Below are 21,362 nucleotides of genomic sequence, written 5' to 3'. Positions count from 1 at the left end.
GGAGCAGGGTTGGGGGAAGGCCAGAAGAGCTGGGGAGCTCTAGCCTGGAAACCACCCAGGCTGCAGGCCTTGATAAAGGCCCAGAAGGGTACTTGGGTTGGAGAGGGCAGCCCAGGGATAGGCCAAGGCAGCAGGTCCAAACCCCCCTTGCCTGTGATGAGTGGCTTGTACACTGCAGTCTGCCCCAGTGAACGGGGGCTAGATGGTGCCTGGCAGTAGCCTGCTACTGAGGCGAGGTGGGGATAGGGGGTTGGGGGTTCCCCTGAGTGGCGAAACCCAGATTGCTGCAGTGGGCAGAACCCCTGGGTAAAGGGCACCGGGATCTGGGAAGGACACGGGGGTCCAGCGGCATGTGGGACACTGGCCTGCAGAGGGTGTTCTGGATCTGGAAAAAGCAAATTCCCAGAAACCAGCAGGAGGCGCCGCAGGGATGAGTCTTGCACCATTACAGCCCCCCATGGAGAGGCTTATGAACACTGATGAAAGATAGGAGAGGGACTTGCATACCTGCCTCTGTTTTAATTTTGAATCTGAAGTTGTTGATTATATTTGATGTGGTTTTCTTACCAGACACCTGCTGGGGGAATTCCTGGGGCGGGGGAGGAAGAATGGGAAATCAAAGCAGGAATCAAAGGATCAGCCAACAGGCAAGGACCAATTTTAAAAAAACCTATCTAAACATTTGTAAAAACTTGTCCTCTAAACAAGGCCTATAATCAGGGAGTGTTTGGGGAATTCAAAGTTCCTGTGGGACAGAAAATGCCTGCAGAACTACAGTACAGTACAATGTGAACTCAGATGTTAATGAACTGCGTAGGCAAGAGGACTGGATTATCTTATAAATATTATAAATGACACGGCACCCTTTTTGGTCCAGTGACTTTTTTTGATCGGGACTGTATCTTAGGCTAGAAAATGCAAGCTGACCCGTTCCCAAAAGTTATAGAAACCATCCTCTGACTAAAATCTTGCTGGAAAACTGCCCTCTTAAAGGAGGATTTAGTCTTGTCAGACACACACCTAGAAATGCTTAAAATGCCAAAAGCCAGAAGTGATAAAGTTAAGCCTGCAGTTCCATCCTCCTCATGTCTGTTTCTGGTAGTAGAGGATTCTCCTTCAAACCATAACTTTCAGCCTGCTAGGGTTCTAGTGCGTAAGACAGCTTGTCAAGAGGCAGTGACAGAAATATTTGATGTGGTGGTTGAATTATTTCACAGTAGATACAACCGGGATATCTTCAAATATCCTCACCCATCTTTATCAGACCATATTTCCACCTTCAGAGATAGTGTTTGTTTAAAGGAACTTCAGCAGAGTTATAGAAAGCATTGTTTGTGTTCAGTTGTCCTGTATTGGTGGATGAAGGTAACTTTTTAAAGTTATCTTACGGATGGATACATTTATCCACTTTTGGTCATTTTTCTCGGGGAGCATAGAAGAAAAGCTGGGCCAGCCAAACTTGAGGGTTTTTTGTTGTTGTTTGTTTTTTTTTTTTTTTTTTTTTTTTTTTTTTTTTTTTGGCCCAGCAACATCTTTGTTATGTAAATTCTCCCAAGACCTTTCAGGTGTGCCAAGAGTTACACTAGAGATTAAAAATATAAGTGAACGCACACCAGGTTTCCTTGGCTTATTTGATGTATGTTAGTGGATTGGAGTAATTTCACTAATTTTGGACAATTATAGCAGGTAACAAAAATGCAGGGGGAAACGATTGTAGTAAATGAATGGCGTAGATTACAAAAGCATTCTTAAGTGAGGTGAAAGGCTGTCCCACTGTAGTACTTATTCCTAACTGCAATACATGACACATGCTATGGCAGCTGTTTGTCTAATCAGGACACTTGTCTACTCTGAGGCTCATTCAGTCTGACAATAAAAAAGAAAAAGCAATTTCTTAGACCCAAGGCGGGCAGGGCCTCAAACGCAGTGGGATCATTGCCGTTCCGGTATCGAGGGAAGATAGGATGGTAAGAGCTCCTACAGGTGGTTGGCACCCCCTGCACACCATGGGAGCTCCCAGCAAAGAAGTCCATTGTTGGATGTAGAGTTGTTCCTCCATGAGCGTAGAGGGATAAAGGCAGTAGAAACTTTAGGCTAGGTTAGTGACAAGAAACAACGCTGTTGCTGCTCTGTAGTGTGTTTGCTGGTGAGTGTGCGGGAGGAGATCTCCTCCCTTTGTTCCCATGGAGTTGATGAATGTGCTGCCAAATTAAATAGGTCTGGGGTCTCTTTGGGCTTGTCAGACTTCATATTCAGCTGGTCTGAGGTAGAGAAATTACTTAAAATTGCATGTGAATTGACCATAATGGGGAGGTGGGAGGAGGAAGGATGTTCAGAGACTAACAAGGTTTGATCACATGACAGTGTTGCAATTGTGGTAAACCCAGGACAAACAGCTACAAACGGGGGGGGGGGGTAGTAATTAGTCCCAGAAGGTTAAAAAGCCTCTCCCTATCCACTGGAGAGAGAGAACCATGGGGAAGTAAGGTTCAGCTGGAAAAGGGGTTACCAGGGAACTAATTAGATTCAGCTGGCTCCACCTGCTTGAGACCTTTTTAAACCCTCCCCTGTGTGGAAGTAAGCGGGGGGGTGAGAGAAGCAGGGAAGCTTCAGTGTCTTGCTGCACCCAGCCTACTGGCACCCTTCCACGAAGGAAGGCTACACTCCCTCCCCAGAAGGGAAGAAAAACAAGCACAAGGGACTGACTGGGGAAAGGAATAGCTGGACCCTGTGCTACCAGTAAGGATTTGCCTTGCCCAAGCCTGGGTCTCCAAGGCTAAAAAAGGACTGAGCCTGCTGAGGAGGAGAAGGTACTTTGCCACGCAATATGTCACCACTTTGTGTGAAAGTGGCATTGTGTGTCCCATACTGTGCTAATGGAGATATGTTCAATTGTGAATGGGTGGAGTTCCCAACCCCACTCTGCACACATGAATTAACGTTCGAAGTAAGCACATGCACACAAGTGTCCAAACAGAGGGAGAGTGCATCTCAACATCCCGCACGCTAGATTCAACAATGGGCTTCTTTGCTGGGAGCTCCCATGGTGTGCAGGGGGTGCCAACCACCTGCATGAGCTCTTACCATCCTGCCTTCCCTCTACAGTGGAACTGCAATGACCCCCCCCCCTCTGTTTGGACACTCGTGTGCGTGTGCTTACTTTGAATGCTAATTCATATGTGCAGAGTGGGGTTGGGAACTCCACCCATTCACAATTATAATGGTAGTGTCCCTTGAAAAACTGACATCAAGGGGAAGCATAACAAACAATTGCCCTAAAACTTTTGCTCGATGAAATTTGCTCGAGGGCAGAGGTACTTGAAGCTGTGGAGGGCCTTTCTCAGACCATCTGCACCCAGGTGAATGTCTATCAAACGGTTCTCTCTGTCCAAGTTCCAGGAAAAGATTGCCTCAGATAGACTGTCCCCCAGCTATTTATGCCTCAAATAACAAAGAAAAGACTGATTTGTAAAATTTTTGTTTATTTACAATGTTAAGTGTTACAGGAAAATCAATTTAAAAAGTCAACACCTTTTTTTTTTTTTTTTTCCAAAGTTGCAGCATTTTGGTGTTTAAAATACGTGTAAAGAACTCAGAATATACCTGATTCCAGTCTTTCTGGTGGTTTGGATTGGTAAGGTGATGCTTTTGTATATTTGTATTTTTTTTTCCAGCCCTTTGAACATTTTCAAGTAAGGCAATCTGTTGTTGTTTTCCTTTTTAAAATTAGGCTTCAATGAAACAAAAGACAATTTTTAAAACTTATCTGGGTTTGGTTTTCAGAGTAAAACTTTTAACCATTGAATGCTGATGTTTTCCAGACTGCCAGTCAAATGAATGTTTAGGAACATATTCATGCTCTCTGCACCCAAAGGTTATGGATTCTATTCAGACTAAACTCAGGATTCCATATTGGGCCAAAAAACCTCTTCCCATTGCTCCATCTCTATTGTGTGTCTGAGATTAACTTGCATGACACCCCAATTAATAATTATGCCTTCTAACTCTGGAATCTTGCTCCTGATATGAGGCTAAAATTACTTCCTGTAATGTCTGAGAGGCAGAGTGACAACTGTGACTATATGAAAAATCATGGGACTTCCTGTCAACTCTGCTTTGGTGCCAAGTGGTGCCTAGGCACTAGCTCATAAATCTCTAATAATCCATCATTTCAATTTACTTCTATTCATTGACCAGCTGCCTTCTCCAATATCTAGTCAGTTGACCTGCTTTTGTCTGTGCCCATCACAGCAGGAGACATTTCTCATACAAAATCTACACCTGCAAGGTCTTCCAAAGTTTTACCCACATTTAAAGAGCTCACGCTTCCCATGTGATGTTTGCAGTGTTGTTGTAGCCATGTTGGTCCCAGGATATTGGAGAGACAAGATGGATGGGATGATGTCTTTTAGTGCCCTGAAAAAGAGCTCTCTGGAGATGGAAAGTGTCTCTCCCACCAATAGAAGATACTACCTCACCCACCTTGTCTCTAACTTCCCATTTGAATCCGATTGACTAGTTGCTCACTTCTTATTGGAGAGAACTGCCGAGCAAGGTCTCTCTGAAGTGCCAACTTAAGCTATTTATCCATGCTGATTAATTCTGTGTTTGTTTGTTCTTTTCTTTTTTAACGTGTCGGGAAGGGTGAGACTTTCATTGTGGACAGAATGAAGACATCTGCTCAAGGGGGAGCAAGAATGTGGCTGTGTAATGCAATGAGCAGGAGTTAGAAGATATTCCAGTGCCATTTATGTAAATACTTTACTACTGCATAGGGTGACCAGATGTCCTGATTTTATAGGGACAGTCCTGATTTTTGGGTATTTTTCTTACATAGGCTCCTATTTACCCCTCCCCCCTCCCATCACAATTTTTCACACTTGCTGTCTGGTCACCCTACTACTGCAGCTAGTTTTGCTTATCTGATTTATTAAGACATTGCACAGTAACAAGGCTGCTTAAATGAGCTGTCTGTGCTGCGGTGAGGATTTCAGTCTTCTGCTTCAGTATAATGGTTGCATTCAAGCAGTCCAAGTCATAACTAAAAGAGGTCCAAATCAGGGATCTGACTCAGGGTTGGCCCTAACTATGGTGGTGCCCTATGCAGCCCGAGCACCTGCACCCCCCCCTGTGGGGGGAGCGGCCACTCTGCTGGGGGGCTGGCCTCTCTGGGGGGGGAGGGAGAGGGGAGAGAGGAACTGCGCTCAAGGGCTGCAGGGGCAGGAGCTGTGAGGGGTCAGCGGCAGGGCAGGGAGGCCCAGGGCAGCACGGGGGATTAGCGGTGGGCCTGGCGCCGGCAGCAGGAGTTTGTTTAGTTTGGAAAAGAGTTGGATTCACTCCTTTTAAGGTTCAATTTCTTTTCCAGAGACCTCTCCTATAGCATGGGAATTTGATTCACACGCAGGCTGTTTGTGCATTGGTATTTTCCTTCACATGCAGTTGAGACTCTTTGTGGCTTTTAAGGGCTTGTCCTCACTACGTTATTTTTTAAATTAAATTAAAAATCATGGGATTTCCTGTCAACTCTGCTTTGGTGACAAGTGGTCAAAGAATTTACTCAGAAATTCCTCCTAGCTTTAACTGGACCAACTAGCACACTCTAAAGTACAACTGCTTTACAATGTAAAGTACAAAAAGAAGAACAGGAGTACTTGTGGCACCTTAGAGACTAACAAATTTATTAGAGCATAAGCTTTCGTGGACTACAGCCCACTTCTTCGGATGCACAGACTAACACGGCTGTTACTCTGAAACTTGTCAATGTAAAGTACAATGTCTCGACTAGAGTTCTCAAGGAGTTAATTAAATGGAGTTAGGTAACTGCATCTAACATCACACCTTTAAACCCTAATCTAGACAAGGCCAAAGAGACTGTAGGCCTGGTCCAAAATCCACTGAAGTCAACAGACTCCCGTTGTCTTCAATAAGTTTTGGATTAGGCCCTATGTGCATAAAGCAAATGTGTGGTGCATATTTCTGTGCATGCTGAAGTTGTAAATGTGGGGCACAGGGACTATGACACTAATTATTCTGCCATTAGTTGCATTATTTTCCAGAAATGAAAATAATTTCTGATGATGATGGAGGGACGTTTGATGTCCTCGGGACTGACATATGATGGAGTGTGTTTTGAGAGAGGCTGTGAAGTGGCAGAATGGGGGTGCTAATGGAGTTGGGCACAGGTATGAATTATCTATCCTGTTTGATTTCCATAAGCGGTCTTGACTAAATTAGTCAAAACAGGTTGACCACTCAGCTGCCTTTCAGCTTAAGTCAGCAAAGTATGACACAGGTATTCTGGAGGCCCTCCACGTACATAGGATGTGTCAAAACCTTTTAGTCTGAATAAAACCCTACCTTTTGAAGGCTACCATGAAAATGTGACCACTCTTTGGGTTTCCCAGTGAAATGTTTTGTAAGGCATTGTGTCAGCATTAGAGATTGACGAATGTACCACCTTTTTTTTGCATGTGGGAGGGGGATGATGTCTCACATGGCCTCTCTCATTTTGATGGTGATCTTGGACAAAGCACTTAAAGCTACACACAGTTAAAATCTAAATAGCAATACATTAATAAATGTCTGGTACAAAGACCTGATAAATGTAACCAAACTGAGTCAGAGTTTACACTAAAACTGTGTCTTGTAACTCAGTCTCTTTTTATTTAGAAAAAGTGAAAAATACTACAATGTAGTATTGAGTTACTGTACTTATTGTGCTTTCTTATTGTTCAGAACCCCATTGGCTGAAGCAAAATAGTCTTTATGGAAACCATTCCTGATTTCTGTCACAGGAGGGACCTTCTTCATATCGGTTCTTGTAGGGCTTTTCTGGTACGTCTATAAAGAGCAAAATCCCAAGGTAAATAATTGGTTTAATTTAGTAGAAGCGCGCGCACACCCAGGGTACGTCTATACTTACCTCCGGGTCCAGCGGTAAGCAATCAATCTTCTGGGATCGATTTATCGCGTCTTGTCTAGACGCGATAAATCGATCCCAGAAGTGCTCGCTGTTGACGCCGGTACTCCTGCTCCGTGAGAGGAGTACGTGGAGTCGACAGGGGAGCCTGCCTGCAGCGTGTGGACCCGCGGTAAGTTCGAACTAAGATACTTCAACTTCAGTTACGTTATTCACGTAGCTGCAGTTGCGTATCTTAGTTCGAAGCAGGGGGTTAGTGTGGACCAGCTCTCCCACCCCCCCACCCCTCCCCACCCACATACACAGTACTTTTTACAATTAATTATAAAAGTTTGACTTGAACTCTCAGCTGTTCTCTAGAGGCAAATATGTATCTGCTTACAGGTTGAACTAAGGGAGCTATGCTATGTACAATATAGGATGCATTTATTGGTATTACTGTAACACCTAAAGATCTTGACTGAGACAAAGGACCCATTGTGCTAGGTGCTGTATGTACACCTAGAGCAGGGGTCTCAAACATGCGGCCCGCGGAGTTCTTTTGTGTGGCCCGCCAAGCTCCCCACGCCCCCCCGCCTACCCCACAGCGCCGTGAGCCCCACACCGCTGGACTAGATACTGGACCCTGGACTAGATACTGATGTTGTCTGTGGCTTTTAGAAAGAAAAAAAGCCCTTTTCTTTACAGGTCTGTCCTACTGCTTTTTAGCCACTCAGGCTTAGTGTCCTTTCTAAGTACTACCATCCCTGCAGCCCTGGGCAGGGGGAAGAGTAGAGGGCTCCGTGCTCTCACTTCCAGGCACTGCCCTCCGCAGCTCCCATTGGCTGGGAACGGTGAACTGTGGCCAATGGGAGCTTTGGGGGAGGTACCTGGAGGAGCAAGAGCAGCACATGGCGCTGTTTCTGCCCCCCCTACCCCCCGGGACTCTGGCTAGGGTGACCCAGATGTCCCGACTTTATAGGGACAGTCCTGATATTTGGGGCTTTTTTTATATGGGCTCCTTTACCCCCCACCCCGTCCAGATTTTTCACACTTCAGAGTTGGGGTGAGGACTTCAGGGAAGGGGTTGGAATGGGGGCGGGGCAGGGGTGGGGCCTCATGGAAGGGGTGGAGTGGGGGCAGGGCTGGGGGCAGTGAGGGGTGTGTGTCAGTGATGCGGCCCTCAGGCCAATGCACTAGTCCTCATGCGGCCCTCGTGGTCACTTGAGTTTGAGACCCCTGACCTAGAGTAAGAAACAGCCCCTGCCCCAAAGACTGAAATAAACAACACAGGCTAAGGAAGTGCTATTATCCCCATTTTCCATATGAGGAATCGAGGCACAAAGAGACTGTCCAAAGTCTATGGCAGAGCCAGAACTTTTGAGTCACAGTCCTAATACTTTACTACCTCACAGGGCTCTTGTAAGGGTTAATTTAATCAATGATTGTGAGGTGCTCAGATACTGAAGTGATAACCATATAAAAGCCTAGAGGGTGGGAAAAAGTAAAACATTTCACAAAGGCCACTAAATGGCTGTAAGATACCACCATGACGGGTGCAGGATAGGAACACTATAGAACAGGATGATGGGTCATTTCTGCTTAGACCAGAACCCTTGAGCTAGTGTCTTCTGCATACTGTAAACATCACTGTGCCTTTCATTGACTGTATTTTATGTATCTCTCATTTAATTTTCTTCCCTTTTGATTTTTTTTAAAAAGAATCTTTATTTTAAGCAAACATTTATTTTAACAAGTATCAGAGAGATAGTTGTGTTAGTCTGTATCCACAAAAACGAGGAGTCTGGTGGCACTTTAAAGACTAACCGATTTATTTCGGCAAACCTCAACCGGATTATTTTAAGACCTCAGCAGGCTCCAAAGCCCATACTGTAGAGCTGATATTTTTAAATGATATGATTTAACTTTCCTGTCACCTGTAATTTCTAAAATTATTTTCCATTTACAAACTTGAGAAATGTAAATTGCACCTGACATTTCTTCAATTTGATGCTCACTTTTAGAGTTAAGCACCAATGCCTGTTGACTTTTTCTAACAATGCTCTTTCTATGTGAGTCTTCCCAAAATATTAAAAATTTATAGAGGTTCCTTTTCTTTCACCCTCCTCTCCAACCTCTAGCCAGAGTCCTTTACTTACAACTAGTAATGTTTGCTGATGTATGACCACATTTCTTTGACTCACATAAAACAGTTTGTGGTTTCTCAATAGGCCTGTTTATCATCCCAACTGGTAAATGAGAAACTAGATGTTAATGGGCATGCATTCTACTGAGGAAAATGCAGACAAGTTTAAGTGGGCATCTATGCTGATCAGCAGTTAATCTCTTTTCAATAATTAATAAAATTTAATATTATAATAATTATTAATAATAATAGTCTAAATACTGATTTCAACAAGATCAGGGGCTATTGTGTTGTCTTTGACTTACCCTAAGAGATTAGGTAAGGCACATCTAAACTGGCAGAGTTACATCGCCAGCAGTTACAGGGCCACTCAGAGAGTGCTGAAGGGAAACCGCTGTTGTGTGTTCACACTATTAGCTGCCTGCGCAATAGCGTGTTCACACATGCGGCACTTGCAGCGGTATTCGGAGCGGTGCACTCTGGGCAGCTATCCCACAAAGCATCTCTTCCTCTTTTGCCACTAAGAGTTGTGGGAAGGCGGAGGGGGGGGTCACGGGGCATCCTGGGTTCTGTCCCAAGGCCCTGTGATGCATTGCTTCGCATTCCAGCAATCCCTGTGCTTCCGTCCACGTTTGGCGCCATCTTTCAATGGTTTGTGTACTGCGCGCTCTGCCTCTTCAGTCTGCAGGAATGGATCCTGCACTGTTGACCAATATGCTGCTTGCTCTCACTAACACGTCACGAGTGGCAGTGGAGTTATTCCTTAAACTACAAAGGCAAGTGGAGTTCAACATTGATCTCGCCACACATAGTAGCTACAACACAAGATTGCTTGTGGCATTGGTGAAGGTGCTGAACACAGTGGAACGCCACTTTTGGGCTCAGGAAACCAGCACTGAGTGGTGGGATCACATCGTTATGCACATCTGGGATGATGAGCAGTGGCTGCAGAACTTTCGGATGAGGAAAGCCACATTCATGTGTGATGAGCTCGCCCCAGCTTTGTGGCGCAAAGACACGAGAATGGGAGCTGCCCTGTCATTGGAAAAACACGAGGCGATTGCCCTGTGGAAGCTGGCTACTCCAGACTGCAACTGATTGGTCGCTAACCAGTTCAGAGTGGGAAAGTCAACCTTTGGACTTAAGTTGACGGAAGTGTGCAGGGCCATTAATCGCATCCTTCTCCAAAAGATTGTGACTCTGGGCCACGTGCGTGAGATTGTGGATGGCTTTGCACAAATGGGCTTCCCTAACAGCAGAGGGGCGATAGATGGCACACGCATTCCAATTCTGGCACCAGGCCACTGAGTACATTAATCTAAAGGGGTATTTCTCAATGGTTCTCCAGGCGCTTGTTGATCACTGTGGGCGTTTCACGGACATTAACGCAGGCTGGTCTGGAAAGATGCATGACATGTGCATCGTTTGGAACATTGGCCTGTTCAAGAAGCTGCAAGCAGGGACTTTAGTCCCAGACCAGAAGATCACCATAGGGGAATTGGAAATGCCCATTTTGATCCTGGGAGACCCTGCCTACCCCTTAATGCCGTGGCTTATGAAGGATCACACTGGGCACCTTGACAGCAGCAAGGAGCATTTCACCAACAGGCTGAGCAAGTACAGAATGACTGTTGTGTGTGCTTTTGGCCATTTAAAGGCCCACTGCCGCTATCTATATGGGAGGCTGGACCTGGCCGATGACAATATTCCTATGCTTATAGCTGCTCCATAATATGTGTGAAGGGAAGGGTGAAAGCTTCACTCAGGGTTGGACCACTGAGGCTCAGCGCCTGGAGGCTGAATTTGAACAGCCAGAGACCAGGGCTATTGGAAGGGTGCAGCATGGGGCAATTTGAAGCTGAAATCCACTAATATTTGTTGCTATGCTCAGGAGTGCAGTGCTTGTAATGCTAGGAGGTGATTGTGATTGGTGCAGACGATGCACTGTGAAGGTTTAAGAAAATTCCCTGTTGCTTTGCAGGGCTCTGTTTGCTTTCAGTTGATGGAATAAAGATTGCTTTCAAACCCAAACAATTCTTTTATTAAAAAACAACAACCAGAGGAGAGAGACAAACAAAAAAACACATCAGCACTGTGCGGGAAGGGGGGGGTCCCAGGACAGTTAAATATTTGTGTATGTCCAGGTATCCTATGCAACCATGTCCTTTGCAGTACAGTGCAGCGGGTACTGTTCTTCAGCAAGGCTAAACTGCAGAGAGATGGGTGTTGAATGCAGTGGGTAGTGGGAGTCCACAGGGCTAGACTGTGACAGGGCAGGAGTGGAATGCAGCGGGTACAGACTGGAGCCAGGAGGTTGATAAGACTGTGTTGGCAGTGTCTGGGGGGCGCATGGGAAAGAGTTTTGCGACAGCGGTTGCAGGGGAGGGCGGGCGCGGAACTGCTCGGTTTGCACTGCTAGTAGCGCCTGGAGCGTGTCTGCTTGGTGCTCCATAACCTTTAAGAGCCACTTCATTCTGGTGCACCACGTTCTCCTTTCGGTCCCTCTTCTTGCTGTCCTGCCACTCCTTCAATTCATGTTTTTCAGCCGTGGAGTGCATCATAACATCACGCAGAAAGTTCTCTTTAGTTTTTCGTAGCCGCTTTCTAATTCTGCGCAGCCGTTCAGCCGGCATAACAAAGAGGGAGGCTGGGCTCCCAAGGTCATCTTTGTGAAGCCAAAATGCAACATTTTACAGAAGCAGTATTGTTTGCAACATGCAGGCCACTGAGTCAGTGATTTAAAACACAGCCACTATTCACATACCTGTCACTAACTGGCTAACCCCAGACAAGCACACATGAGCCGCAAGACCCCCAAAATGGTGAGTAACCGCAGGGGCAGGAGAAATCACTCTTCCCGGACCCTGCTGTACACTGGGCATGTAGCTCTTGGGGAGAGCCAGCACTGTAGGGGGGACCTTATAATCATTACTGTCCCATAATGAACACAGCCTGTGGAAAATGTGGGAAGATATCTCGCTGCTGAGGGTGAGCAGGGAATCAAGGGAGGGTCTTCTCCAAGACTGTGGCTTCCACCCTGGCCTTTATGCGGCTCACCTGTGTGCAGCAATAGTCCCCAGAGTGACGACAGAGGGGTGCAGAAAAGTTACCCTTAATAGGGCAAGAAACAAAGCAGCTCTGCCAAAGAACCTGCAGCAGCAGATTGCCCAGTACCTTCATGGGAGTTTCATGGAGATCTGAGGCAGATTCCCATGAAGTGAGGGAGTCAATCAACACCCTGTTTTGCTCAGACTAGGCATGTGGTGTTACGTGCATCATACAGACACAAGCCTGCTTTCTGCAACCCTCCTGCCCCCAACAACTCGCTTCAGCAATTCCCAAAATCAAAGCAACTTACCAGGGGCTTCCTCTCCTGTTTGCGCTTCACCAAGTTCCAACCGCTGTGACTGGCTAGGCTCCTCTGGGGTAGAGAAGGGCTCCTGGCTGCATGCATCTCTGGCCTCCAAGTCATCCTCTGCCTCTGGGTCCCCCTCCTCATCCAAGATTTCCTCTTCCTGGCTCGGTCCATCCTTGACTGTCACACGAGCCACCAAAGTATCCACAATGGTCTTCGCAGTGGAGGTGGGGTTGCTGCCGAGTATTGCTTCCAGCTCTTTATAGAACCAGCAGCTCGTGGGCGCAGCACCAGAACGGCGGTTTGCCTCCCGCACCTTGTGGTAGATGTTTCGCAGCTCCTTCACTTTGACCCTGCGCTGCAGTGTGTCCCGGTTATGGCCCCTTTCTGTCATGCATCGTGAAATCTGTCCATAGGTATCATAATTCCTATGGCTGGAGTGCAGCTGGGACTGAACAGCCTCCTTTCCCCAAATGCTGATGAGGTCCAGCAGCTCGGCATTGCTTCATGTGCCTAGTGTATGGGGCAGGCATAGTAACCTAGAAAGATGCGCGGAGACCACTGCACATGTCACCGAGCAAACGGGAAGGGGACTTTCAATATTCCCAAGGAATTTAAGGGGTGGAGCACCTGAGCGCAGGGAAGTAGAGTTCAAACTGATGATCAGAGAGGTGAGAACAGGCATTGTGGGACACCTCCTAGAGGCCAATTGCAGTGCTGTAATCGACCAGGATGTCTACACTGGCACTGTGGTGCTGTACCCCTGGCGCAGAAACCTGTACGCCTCTCGTTGGAGTGTGTGGTTTGGTTTTTTTTTTAATTATTTATTTATTTATTTACAGTGCTGCAACTATGCCGTTTCTGCACACTAAGTGGCCTGGCCGTGTGTACACCTTGGGAGTTACACAGCAGAAAGCTGCTTTATTGCACAGAAACTTGCCAGTGTAGACAAGGCCTAAATGTAGAAGGGGGTCTCCAGGGGGATTTGGAGTTCCTCCCAGAGCTTGCACCCCCAGCCAGAGCCTGCACCCCAACCCTCTGCCCCAGCCCTGAGCCCCCTCCCACACTACGAACCCCTGGGCCCCACACCCACCACACGTCACCTCCATATTGCTGCCCATAACAAAATTGATTCCACACATGCATGTAAAAAATTAGAGGGAACATTGCTCCAGACGCTGCTCTCGGGGCCCCATGTCACCTCGCCGCCGCTGGGCCAGCTGGAGAATTGACATCCAGGGAGGGGAGACTCTGCAGGGATGAAGCCCCAAATCAAGGGGATGGGCCCAGACCGGGTGCTGGGGGGACCCCTGGACACAGGAGCGGCAGGACCCAAAGAGGATGGAAGGGGCCCCTGGACCCAGAGAAGATGGAGGGGACCATGGCCCCCAGGGGGCTCGAACCCCTCGGGTACAAGCCATAAGGAGACAGCCGGAGCTCAGAGCACAGCCATTGGATCCAGCATCGGGACAGCGGCTTGGAGCCTCCCCCCGGGGCCGGATGTGGGGCTGAGAGCCTGGAGGATGTGAAGTTGCACTCCATATGATTTGATGAAAATATGCTAATGAGTGTGAATATAATGGAACTGGATTATGCTTCATGCAAAAAGTCTCTTGTAAGGTATTATTACAAAGCTTATAATCTACTGAGTGTGGTCATCCTATTTGTATAAATGTATCATTCTTGTATCTGAAACTAGAAATATGAAATATAACTCTGAGGTCCTACTGTAGTTATGCAAAGTGTGGGCCGTTAATGGTGGTTTGGAATCTTGATGGCTCCCATTAACCAGAACAATTGACTGTAGATGGCTCTGTTTACTTCCAAAAACAGATACTGCTACGTATTTGTGTTAAGACTGGAGAAACATGTAAAATGATATCAAAATTCTACTCTTTCTTTCTTGGAGTTATGCTGATTCAGGGTACAAATCAAAATTTAAAAATTATATGGAGAAAATGTAAGGATGGGGAAAAAATAAGAAATTTATTTCAATTCACTTCTACATTAGGACGATATTTCCAAGCATGCATTTAAAAATAAAAGTAAAATGAAACTAATGTCTCAAAACCTGTTCAGTACACATTGAACACAGTTTGAATCCTATGGATCGGATCTGAGACCTGGTAACGGTTGTAGGTGTGACCTACTAGGGAGTTGAATTAAACTATGATCCTGCATGAAAGGCTATTGGTCCAAATTTTTTTATCTGATCAATTGGCTACAAGGATGTAATTTGAGACATAGCTCATTGTTGGCCCCATCTGATGCCCAGCTCTTCCATGGGTATTGGATAAGGCATTTTAATATACACATCACTCACTTTGCCAGAATTTTTCTCAATTTGCAGCCATTACAACAGGGTTATCCAGTGATAAAAGGCTCATTGTATTAAAACCGCACCAAATTCAGTCTTTGAGACTGGAACTTGCATTCTGCAGAGACTGCCTTATTGTTTTTGTTTTAAATAAATATATATAGATATTTATAGTTTTATAATAAATTAAGCATAACTAACTCCTTTTGGCCGAACTCTGCTCTACTGATCATTGCAAATGCAGAGTACCCCCCTAACTTCAGTGGGATTGCTCCGAATTTAAAATGATTAGTGAAATTGAGAACATAATTTGGCCTCTTGCACTTAACCTAGTTGGATAGAATACATTGAAAGAAGGTCTGGTTTAAATCCCAAACATCTCTTGAAAGTTGTGTTAATAGTTTAAAAAAAAAACACAAACAAAAACAAATGCAGGGATGAAATTCTGGCCCCACTGAAGTCCAATGAAAGTTTTGCCATCGATTTAAATGGGGCCAGATTCCTCAATAGATACTTAGACAATTTATCAAGGTAAATCTGACATTTTATGATTAACTAATTAATATAAATTGTCCGGTTAGGAATGGCTATAATTTTGTTTTGTTTTAAAATGTATTTTGCAGTTTATTATACAGAATTCTCCATTTAATTATACAGAATTCTCCATTTAATATTATGCAGAATTCTCTACTGTTTTTCCATGAGAATTATCTTCTATTCTCCATCAATAAAGTTGTATAGGGTTTTGGACATTCCTGCATATTTTTTACATCTATTCTAAATATGTCCTATTGCTTATTTGCATGTACTTGATTTATCTTTATATTTGGGGAGGAGTGGTGCCTTTTTTCATTTTTGACTTCTTTTTAAAAAAAAAACTTTATAAAGAAGAAAATCCATTACCATTATTCATTACTCTTAGAATTGCCTACTATGATATTTCATATTGTCTATTGCATCTGTATTTTTGGCTTGATTGTTCCTGCCTTCACTCATGAGAATAAACCTTATGTTAGTAGTTCTAATGAAGTCAATGGGGCTAATTGCACAAGGAAGGCTGGAAGGATTAGGTCCTTCTATTGACTTCAGTCAGGCCTTTAATGCTCAAAAGTTAACACTTCTTATCTCAGAGTAACAGCCGTGTTAGTCTGTATCCGCAAAAAGAAGAACAGGAGTACTTGTGGCACCTTAGAGACTAACAAATTTATTAGAGCATAAGCTTTCGTGGACTACAGCCCACTTCTTCGGATGCATATAGAATGGAACATATAATGAGGAGATATATATACACACATACAGAGAGCATAAACAGGTGGGAGTTGTCTTACCAACTCTGAGAGGCCAATTAATTAAGAGAAAAAAAAAAAAAAAAAAAACTTTTGAAGTGATAATCAAGCTAGCCGAGTACAGACAGTGTGATAAGAAGTGTGAGAGTACTTACAAGGGGAGATAGTCAACGTTTGTAATGGCTCAGCCATTCCCAGTCCTTATTCAAACCGGAGTTGATTGTGTCTAGTTTGCATATCAATTCTAGCTCTGCAGTCTCTCTTTGGAGTCTGTTTTTGAAGTTTTTCTGTTGTAATATAGCCACCCGCAGGTCTGTCACTGAATGACCGGACAGGTTAAAGTGTTCTCCCACTGGTTTTTGAGTATTTTGATTCCTGATGTCAGATTTGTGTCCATTAATTCTTTTGCGTAGAGACTGTCCGGTTTGGCCAATGTACATGGCAGAGGGCAGAGGGGCATTGCTGGCACATGATGGCATAGATCACATTGGTAGATGTGCAGGTGAACGAGCCCCTGATGGTATGGCTGATGTGATTAGGTCCTATGATGATGTCACTTGAATAGATATGTGGACAGAGTTGGCATCGGGGTTTGTTACAAGGATAGGTTCCTGGGTTAGTGGTTTTGTTCAGTGATGTGTGGTTGCTGGTGAGTATTTGCTTTAGGTTGGGGGGTTGTCTGTAAGCGAGGACAGGTCTGTCTCCCAAGATCTGTGAGAGTAAAGGATCATCTTTCAGGATAGGTTGTAGATCTCTGATGATGCGCTGGAGAGGTTTTAGTTGGGGGCTGAAGGTGACAGCTAGTGGTGTTCTGTTATTTTCTTTGTTGGGCCTGTCTTGTAGGAGGTGACTTCTGGGTACTCGTCTGGCTCTGTCAATCTGTTTTTTCACTTCAGCAGGTGGGTATTGTAGTTTTAAGAATGCTTGATAGAGATCTTGTAGGTGCTTGTCTCTATCCGAGGGATTGGAGCAAATGCAGTTATATCTTAGAGCTTGGCTGTAGACAATGGATCGTGTGGTGTGTCCTGGATGGAAGCTGGAGGCATGTAGGTAAGTGTAGCGGTCAGTAGGTTTCCGGTATAGGGTGGTATTGATGTGACCATCGCTTATTAGCACAGTAGTGTCCAGGAAATGGACCGTTTGTGTGGATTGATCTAGGCTGAGGTTGATGGTGGGATGGAAATTATTGAAATCATGGTGAAATTCCTCAAGGGCTTCTTTTCCATGGGTCCAGATGATGAAGATGTCATCAATGTAGCGCAAGTAGAGTAGGGGCGTTAGGGGACGAGAGCTAAGGAAGCGTTGTTCTAAGTCAGCCATAAAAATGTTGGCATATTGTGGGGCCATGCGGGTACCCATAGCAGTGCCGCTGACTTGAAGGTATATATTGTCCCCAAATGTGAAATAGTTGTGGGTGAAGTGAAAAAACAGATTGACAGAGCCAGACGAGTACCCAGAAGTCACCTCCTACAAGACAGGCCCAACAAAGAAAATAACAGAACACCACTAGCTGTCACCTTCAGCCCCCAACTAAAACCTCTCCAGCGCATCATCAGAGATCTACAACCTATCCTGAAAGATGATCCTTTACTCTCACAGATCTTGGGAGACAGACCTGTCCTCGCTTACAGACAACCCCCCAACCTAAAGCAAATACTCACCAGCAACCACACATCACTGAACAAAACCACTAACCCAGGAACCTATCCTTGTAACAAACCCCGATGCCAACTCTGTCCACATATCTATTCAAGTGACATCATCATAGGACCTAATCACATCAGCCATACCATCAGGGGCTCGTTCACCTGCACATCTACCAATGTGATCTATGCCATCATGTGCCAGCAATGCCCCTCTGCCATGTACATTGGCCAAACCGGACAGTCTCTACGCAAAAGAATTAATGGACACAAATCTGACATCAGGAATCAAAATACTCAAAAACCAGTGGGAGAACACTTTAACCTGTCTGGTCATTCAGTGACAGACCTGCGGGTGGCTATATTACAACAGAAAAACTTCAAAAACAGACTCCAAAGAGAGACTGCAGAGCTAGAATTGATATGCAAACTAGACACAATCAACTCCGGTTTGAATAAGGACTGGGAATGGCTGAGCCATTACAAACGTTGACTATCTCTCCTTGTAAGTACTCTCACACTTCTTATCACACTGTCTGTACTCGGCTAGCTTGATTATCACTTCAAAAGTTTTTTTTTTTTTTTTTTTTTTTTTTTTCTCTTAATTAATTGGCCTCTCAGAGTTGGTAAGACAACTCCCACCTGTTTATGCTCTCTGTATGTGTGTATATATATCTCCTCATTATATGTTCCATTCTATATGCATCCGAAGTAGTGGGCTGTAGTCCACGAAAGCTTATGCTCTAATAAATTTGTTAGTCTCTAAGGTGCCACAAGTACTCCTGTTCTTCTTTTCACTTCTTATCTGTCACTGTATTTCCTTTGCTATTTTTATTGGCAGTTGAGGGCAGAAAGGAGCTTGCAGAAAGTGCTCAGAACACTGTAGAATTGGGCATTTAATGAGAAAAGAAATGGCATTTTCCTGAACTAACGATCACTTAATTTTTGAAGGTATGTTTTTTTCACATAGTTTACTGCAGGGGTTCTCAAACTGGCAGTCAGGACCCCTCAGGGGGTCATGAGGTTATTACATGGGGGCTCACAAGATGTCAGACTCCACCCCAAACTCTGCTTTGCCTCCAGCATTTATAATGGTGTTAAATATATAAAAAAGGTGTTTTTAATGTATGGGGGGGGGGCGGGTCACACTCAGGGGCTTGCTATATGAAAGGGGTCACCAGTACAAAAGTTTGAGAACCACTGGTTTATTGCATCCATATTCCTCAACTGCTATAATAGCAAAAAAACAACCAAACAAAAAACAACAAACAAACATAAATACCCACCAAAAACAAAAACAAAAATCCGGTATTTTCTTTTAATAAAATGCTAACAAAACTTGATTGTATTAAGGTTTCTTATGTCATGGATCAGTCCATTTGGCAAAAACATTCCAGATCTCTGATTTCTGGTAGCACAATGCATGGTGGTATAAATTCACAGAGAGTTGCACTCATCAGCAAATCAGGAGCTTGATGAATAAATATAACCTGAAATCAGACCTCGGTGTATGATTTTTACATTCCCCAACTTACCTTAATATAAAAGTTTATAAACAGAATAACCAGTGTGGCCATGTACGAAGACTGGAACATGAGGCAACCAAATGGAAATCCACATGGCTTCACGGCAGCACTAAGAGTGTGGATAATGGTGAGCAGAAACTGAATCTGTAAAAGATAGATCATACATTTTATTTATATAAATTTAGATGAGATTTTTTGGGGGGGGTTTATTACTATTTGAGCATTTTCAGGAAAGAGGATGGTGATCATTTAATCAGGTATTTCCTATGCCATCTCCATATTATAATTTTTTTGTAGTTTGTGAGCGTTCTGTTTGGGGGCATTGTTCTGAGGCTATCCGAATTATTCTCATATAAGGTCTAAAGAATTAAGGGTTGGCCATTTTATAGATACAGGACTGGCTGGCAAACTGGTAGCTATTCTCTTTTAATGGGGCTGGGATGCCCGCTAGAACACTTTGTGCCACCTACAGCATCATCTTTAAAGCAGAACCTAAGAGAAACCTGATGAATATCTGAGACCTGAAGAAGCGGTTTCAAAAGACTGAGCTGAAAATGGAACATCCATTTTAAAGGAGAAACTAGAAGTCTGGGTCAGGTAAAGAACTGTGTTGGTAGGCGTAAGAAGACCGCAAATAAAGGAGTAATGAGATGGGGAGGAAGCTACAAAGATCCTTTTTTTTTTTTTTTTTTTTAATTATTATTATTACCAAACACTGCCTAATTAACTGGATCATAAGATCCTATCCAACCAAATGAATTATGCGGTACTCCATGGAACCAATGTACTGTATGTAGTTTTAGAATGAGGCATTATTCTGTTTTAAGTATGCAGGAAAACAAAAGACCTAAGATGCAGTCCTGATTCAAAGAATACACATTTTCACAAGACTGTTCTAGAGCTTTTTGCTAGTGTCTGTTCCCAAAATAAGAATAAAGAAGTCTTCTTTAAAATGAAAATGTGTAGAGCACATTCTTCTACCAGTAACGAGTGCAGCATGACATATGTTTTTGAAACACAACTCTTGATGTATTAATGCTGACTACAAAGGGCACATGGCTTTGTGTACTGTATCCAGACTAAAGCAGATTTTTCTAAATCAGAGCATGTTTGTCTTGTGCTCTTGCTGCTTTGTGATTTTTTATTTTTTTTTATTTTTTTATTTTCTTATTGGACTATGGTTATGTTTCCTGCTTTGGAGAGACTTTGGTGCATGTAAGTAGATGATGCAAAACTTTTTTTTCTTCAAATCTTACAATTTTAAAGCTCTATAGGAAAGTTAACTGAAAAGTATATCGTTTTAACATCTTACATAATTGATAGCTTTTATGACTTTTTAATCAGTGGTGCATTTAGCATGATTTAGTAGTGTCCATTTTCTATGAAGGCCATAAATAATGGGAGGGAGTTTCTCCTAGAATCACTACTGAATACTGTCTCCCTCAGTGAGTAATATGGTGTACTGTCGATGACAGAGAGGCCCATTTGTGGTTCTTTATCCTGTGATAGCAACTCTTAGAGGCAAAGTAGATGAGATAATTTTTTTATTAGACCAATTTCTGTTGGTGAGGGAGACAAGCATTTAAGCTTATACAGAAGAGTTCCGTGGAGCTCGAAAGCTTGTCTCACTCATTAGGTAAAAAGATATTACCTTAACTACCTTGTCTGTCTAATATTCTGGGACCGACACGGCTACAACAACACTGCATAAAGCAACACTTGTCAGGCCTGACATACTCATTACACCTCACGCACTGGTGTCATGATATTTATTTAAAAGGCAGCATGTAGTGTATCATTTGAAAGCTAATATCTCACTGATCATTAATATTCTTGAGTAATGTATGTATGTGGTGTGTATTAAGTGTTATGGCTATATGCTGAAATGATGACTAAAATGTGTTTAAGCCAGGTCTGTCAGGGAAAGTTGGTAAATAGGTCTGTCCTATACAAAGGAATGCTTGGTCAACAGGCAGAGACAGTGAAGGTCCATTTACATATCAGGTAAACAAAGCTATTAAGCTAACAATCGGGAGCAGACAGCTTCTAGAAGGAAAGAGAAACTTTATCTGAGCTATACGGACAAGGGGTTTGAACTTCAAGTGACAAGCCATTGAATCAATTGATTTATAATACAGTAATGTATACAAAGTTCATTGAATAAGCTGTTTTATGAAAGCCTATGACAGAC

The 21,362-nt window shown here is 44.0% G+C and overlaps 1 protein-coding gene across 1 annotated transcript in view; it reads right to left on the bottom strand.

The window, feature by feature from the left end:
- Positions 1-6,639: 6,639 nt before the first annotated feature.
- The window catches only part of ELOVL2 (ELOVL fatty acid elongase 2), a 93,750-nt gene continuing 79,027 nt past the window's right edge, over positions 6,640-21,362 (bottom strand). Inside the window, exons 7-8 of the mRNA XM_054018961.1 lie at positions 19,181-19,315; positions 6,640-6,840 (exon numbers count right to left, since the gene is read on the bottom strand). Coding sequence (XP_053874936.1) covers positions 6,712-6,840; positions 19,181-19,315 — 264 coding nt within the window. The 3' untranslated portion in view covers positions 6,640-6,711. The remainder of the gene's footprint in view (positions 6,841-19,180; positions 19,316-21,362) is intronic.

This window comes from Malaclemys terrapin, chromosome 2 (genome assembly GCF_027887155.1).
Source record: "Malaclemys terrapin pileata isolate rMalTer1 chromosome 2, rMalTer1.hap1, whole genome shotgun sequence".
Classification (NCBI taxonomy): Eukaryota; Metazoa; Chordata; order Testudines; family Emydidae; genus Malaclemys; species Malaclemys terrapin.
Note: the sequence above shows the minus strand (reverse complement) of the source record. Positions and strands in the feature narration are given on the sequence as shown.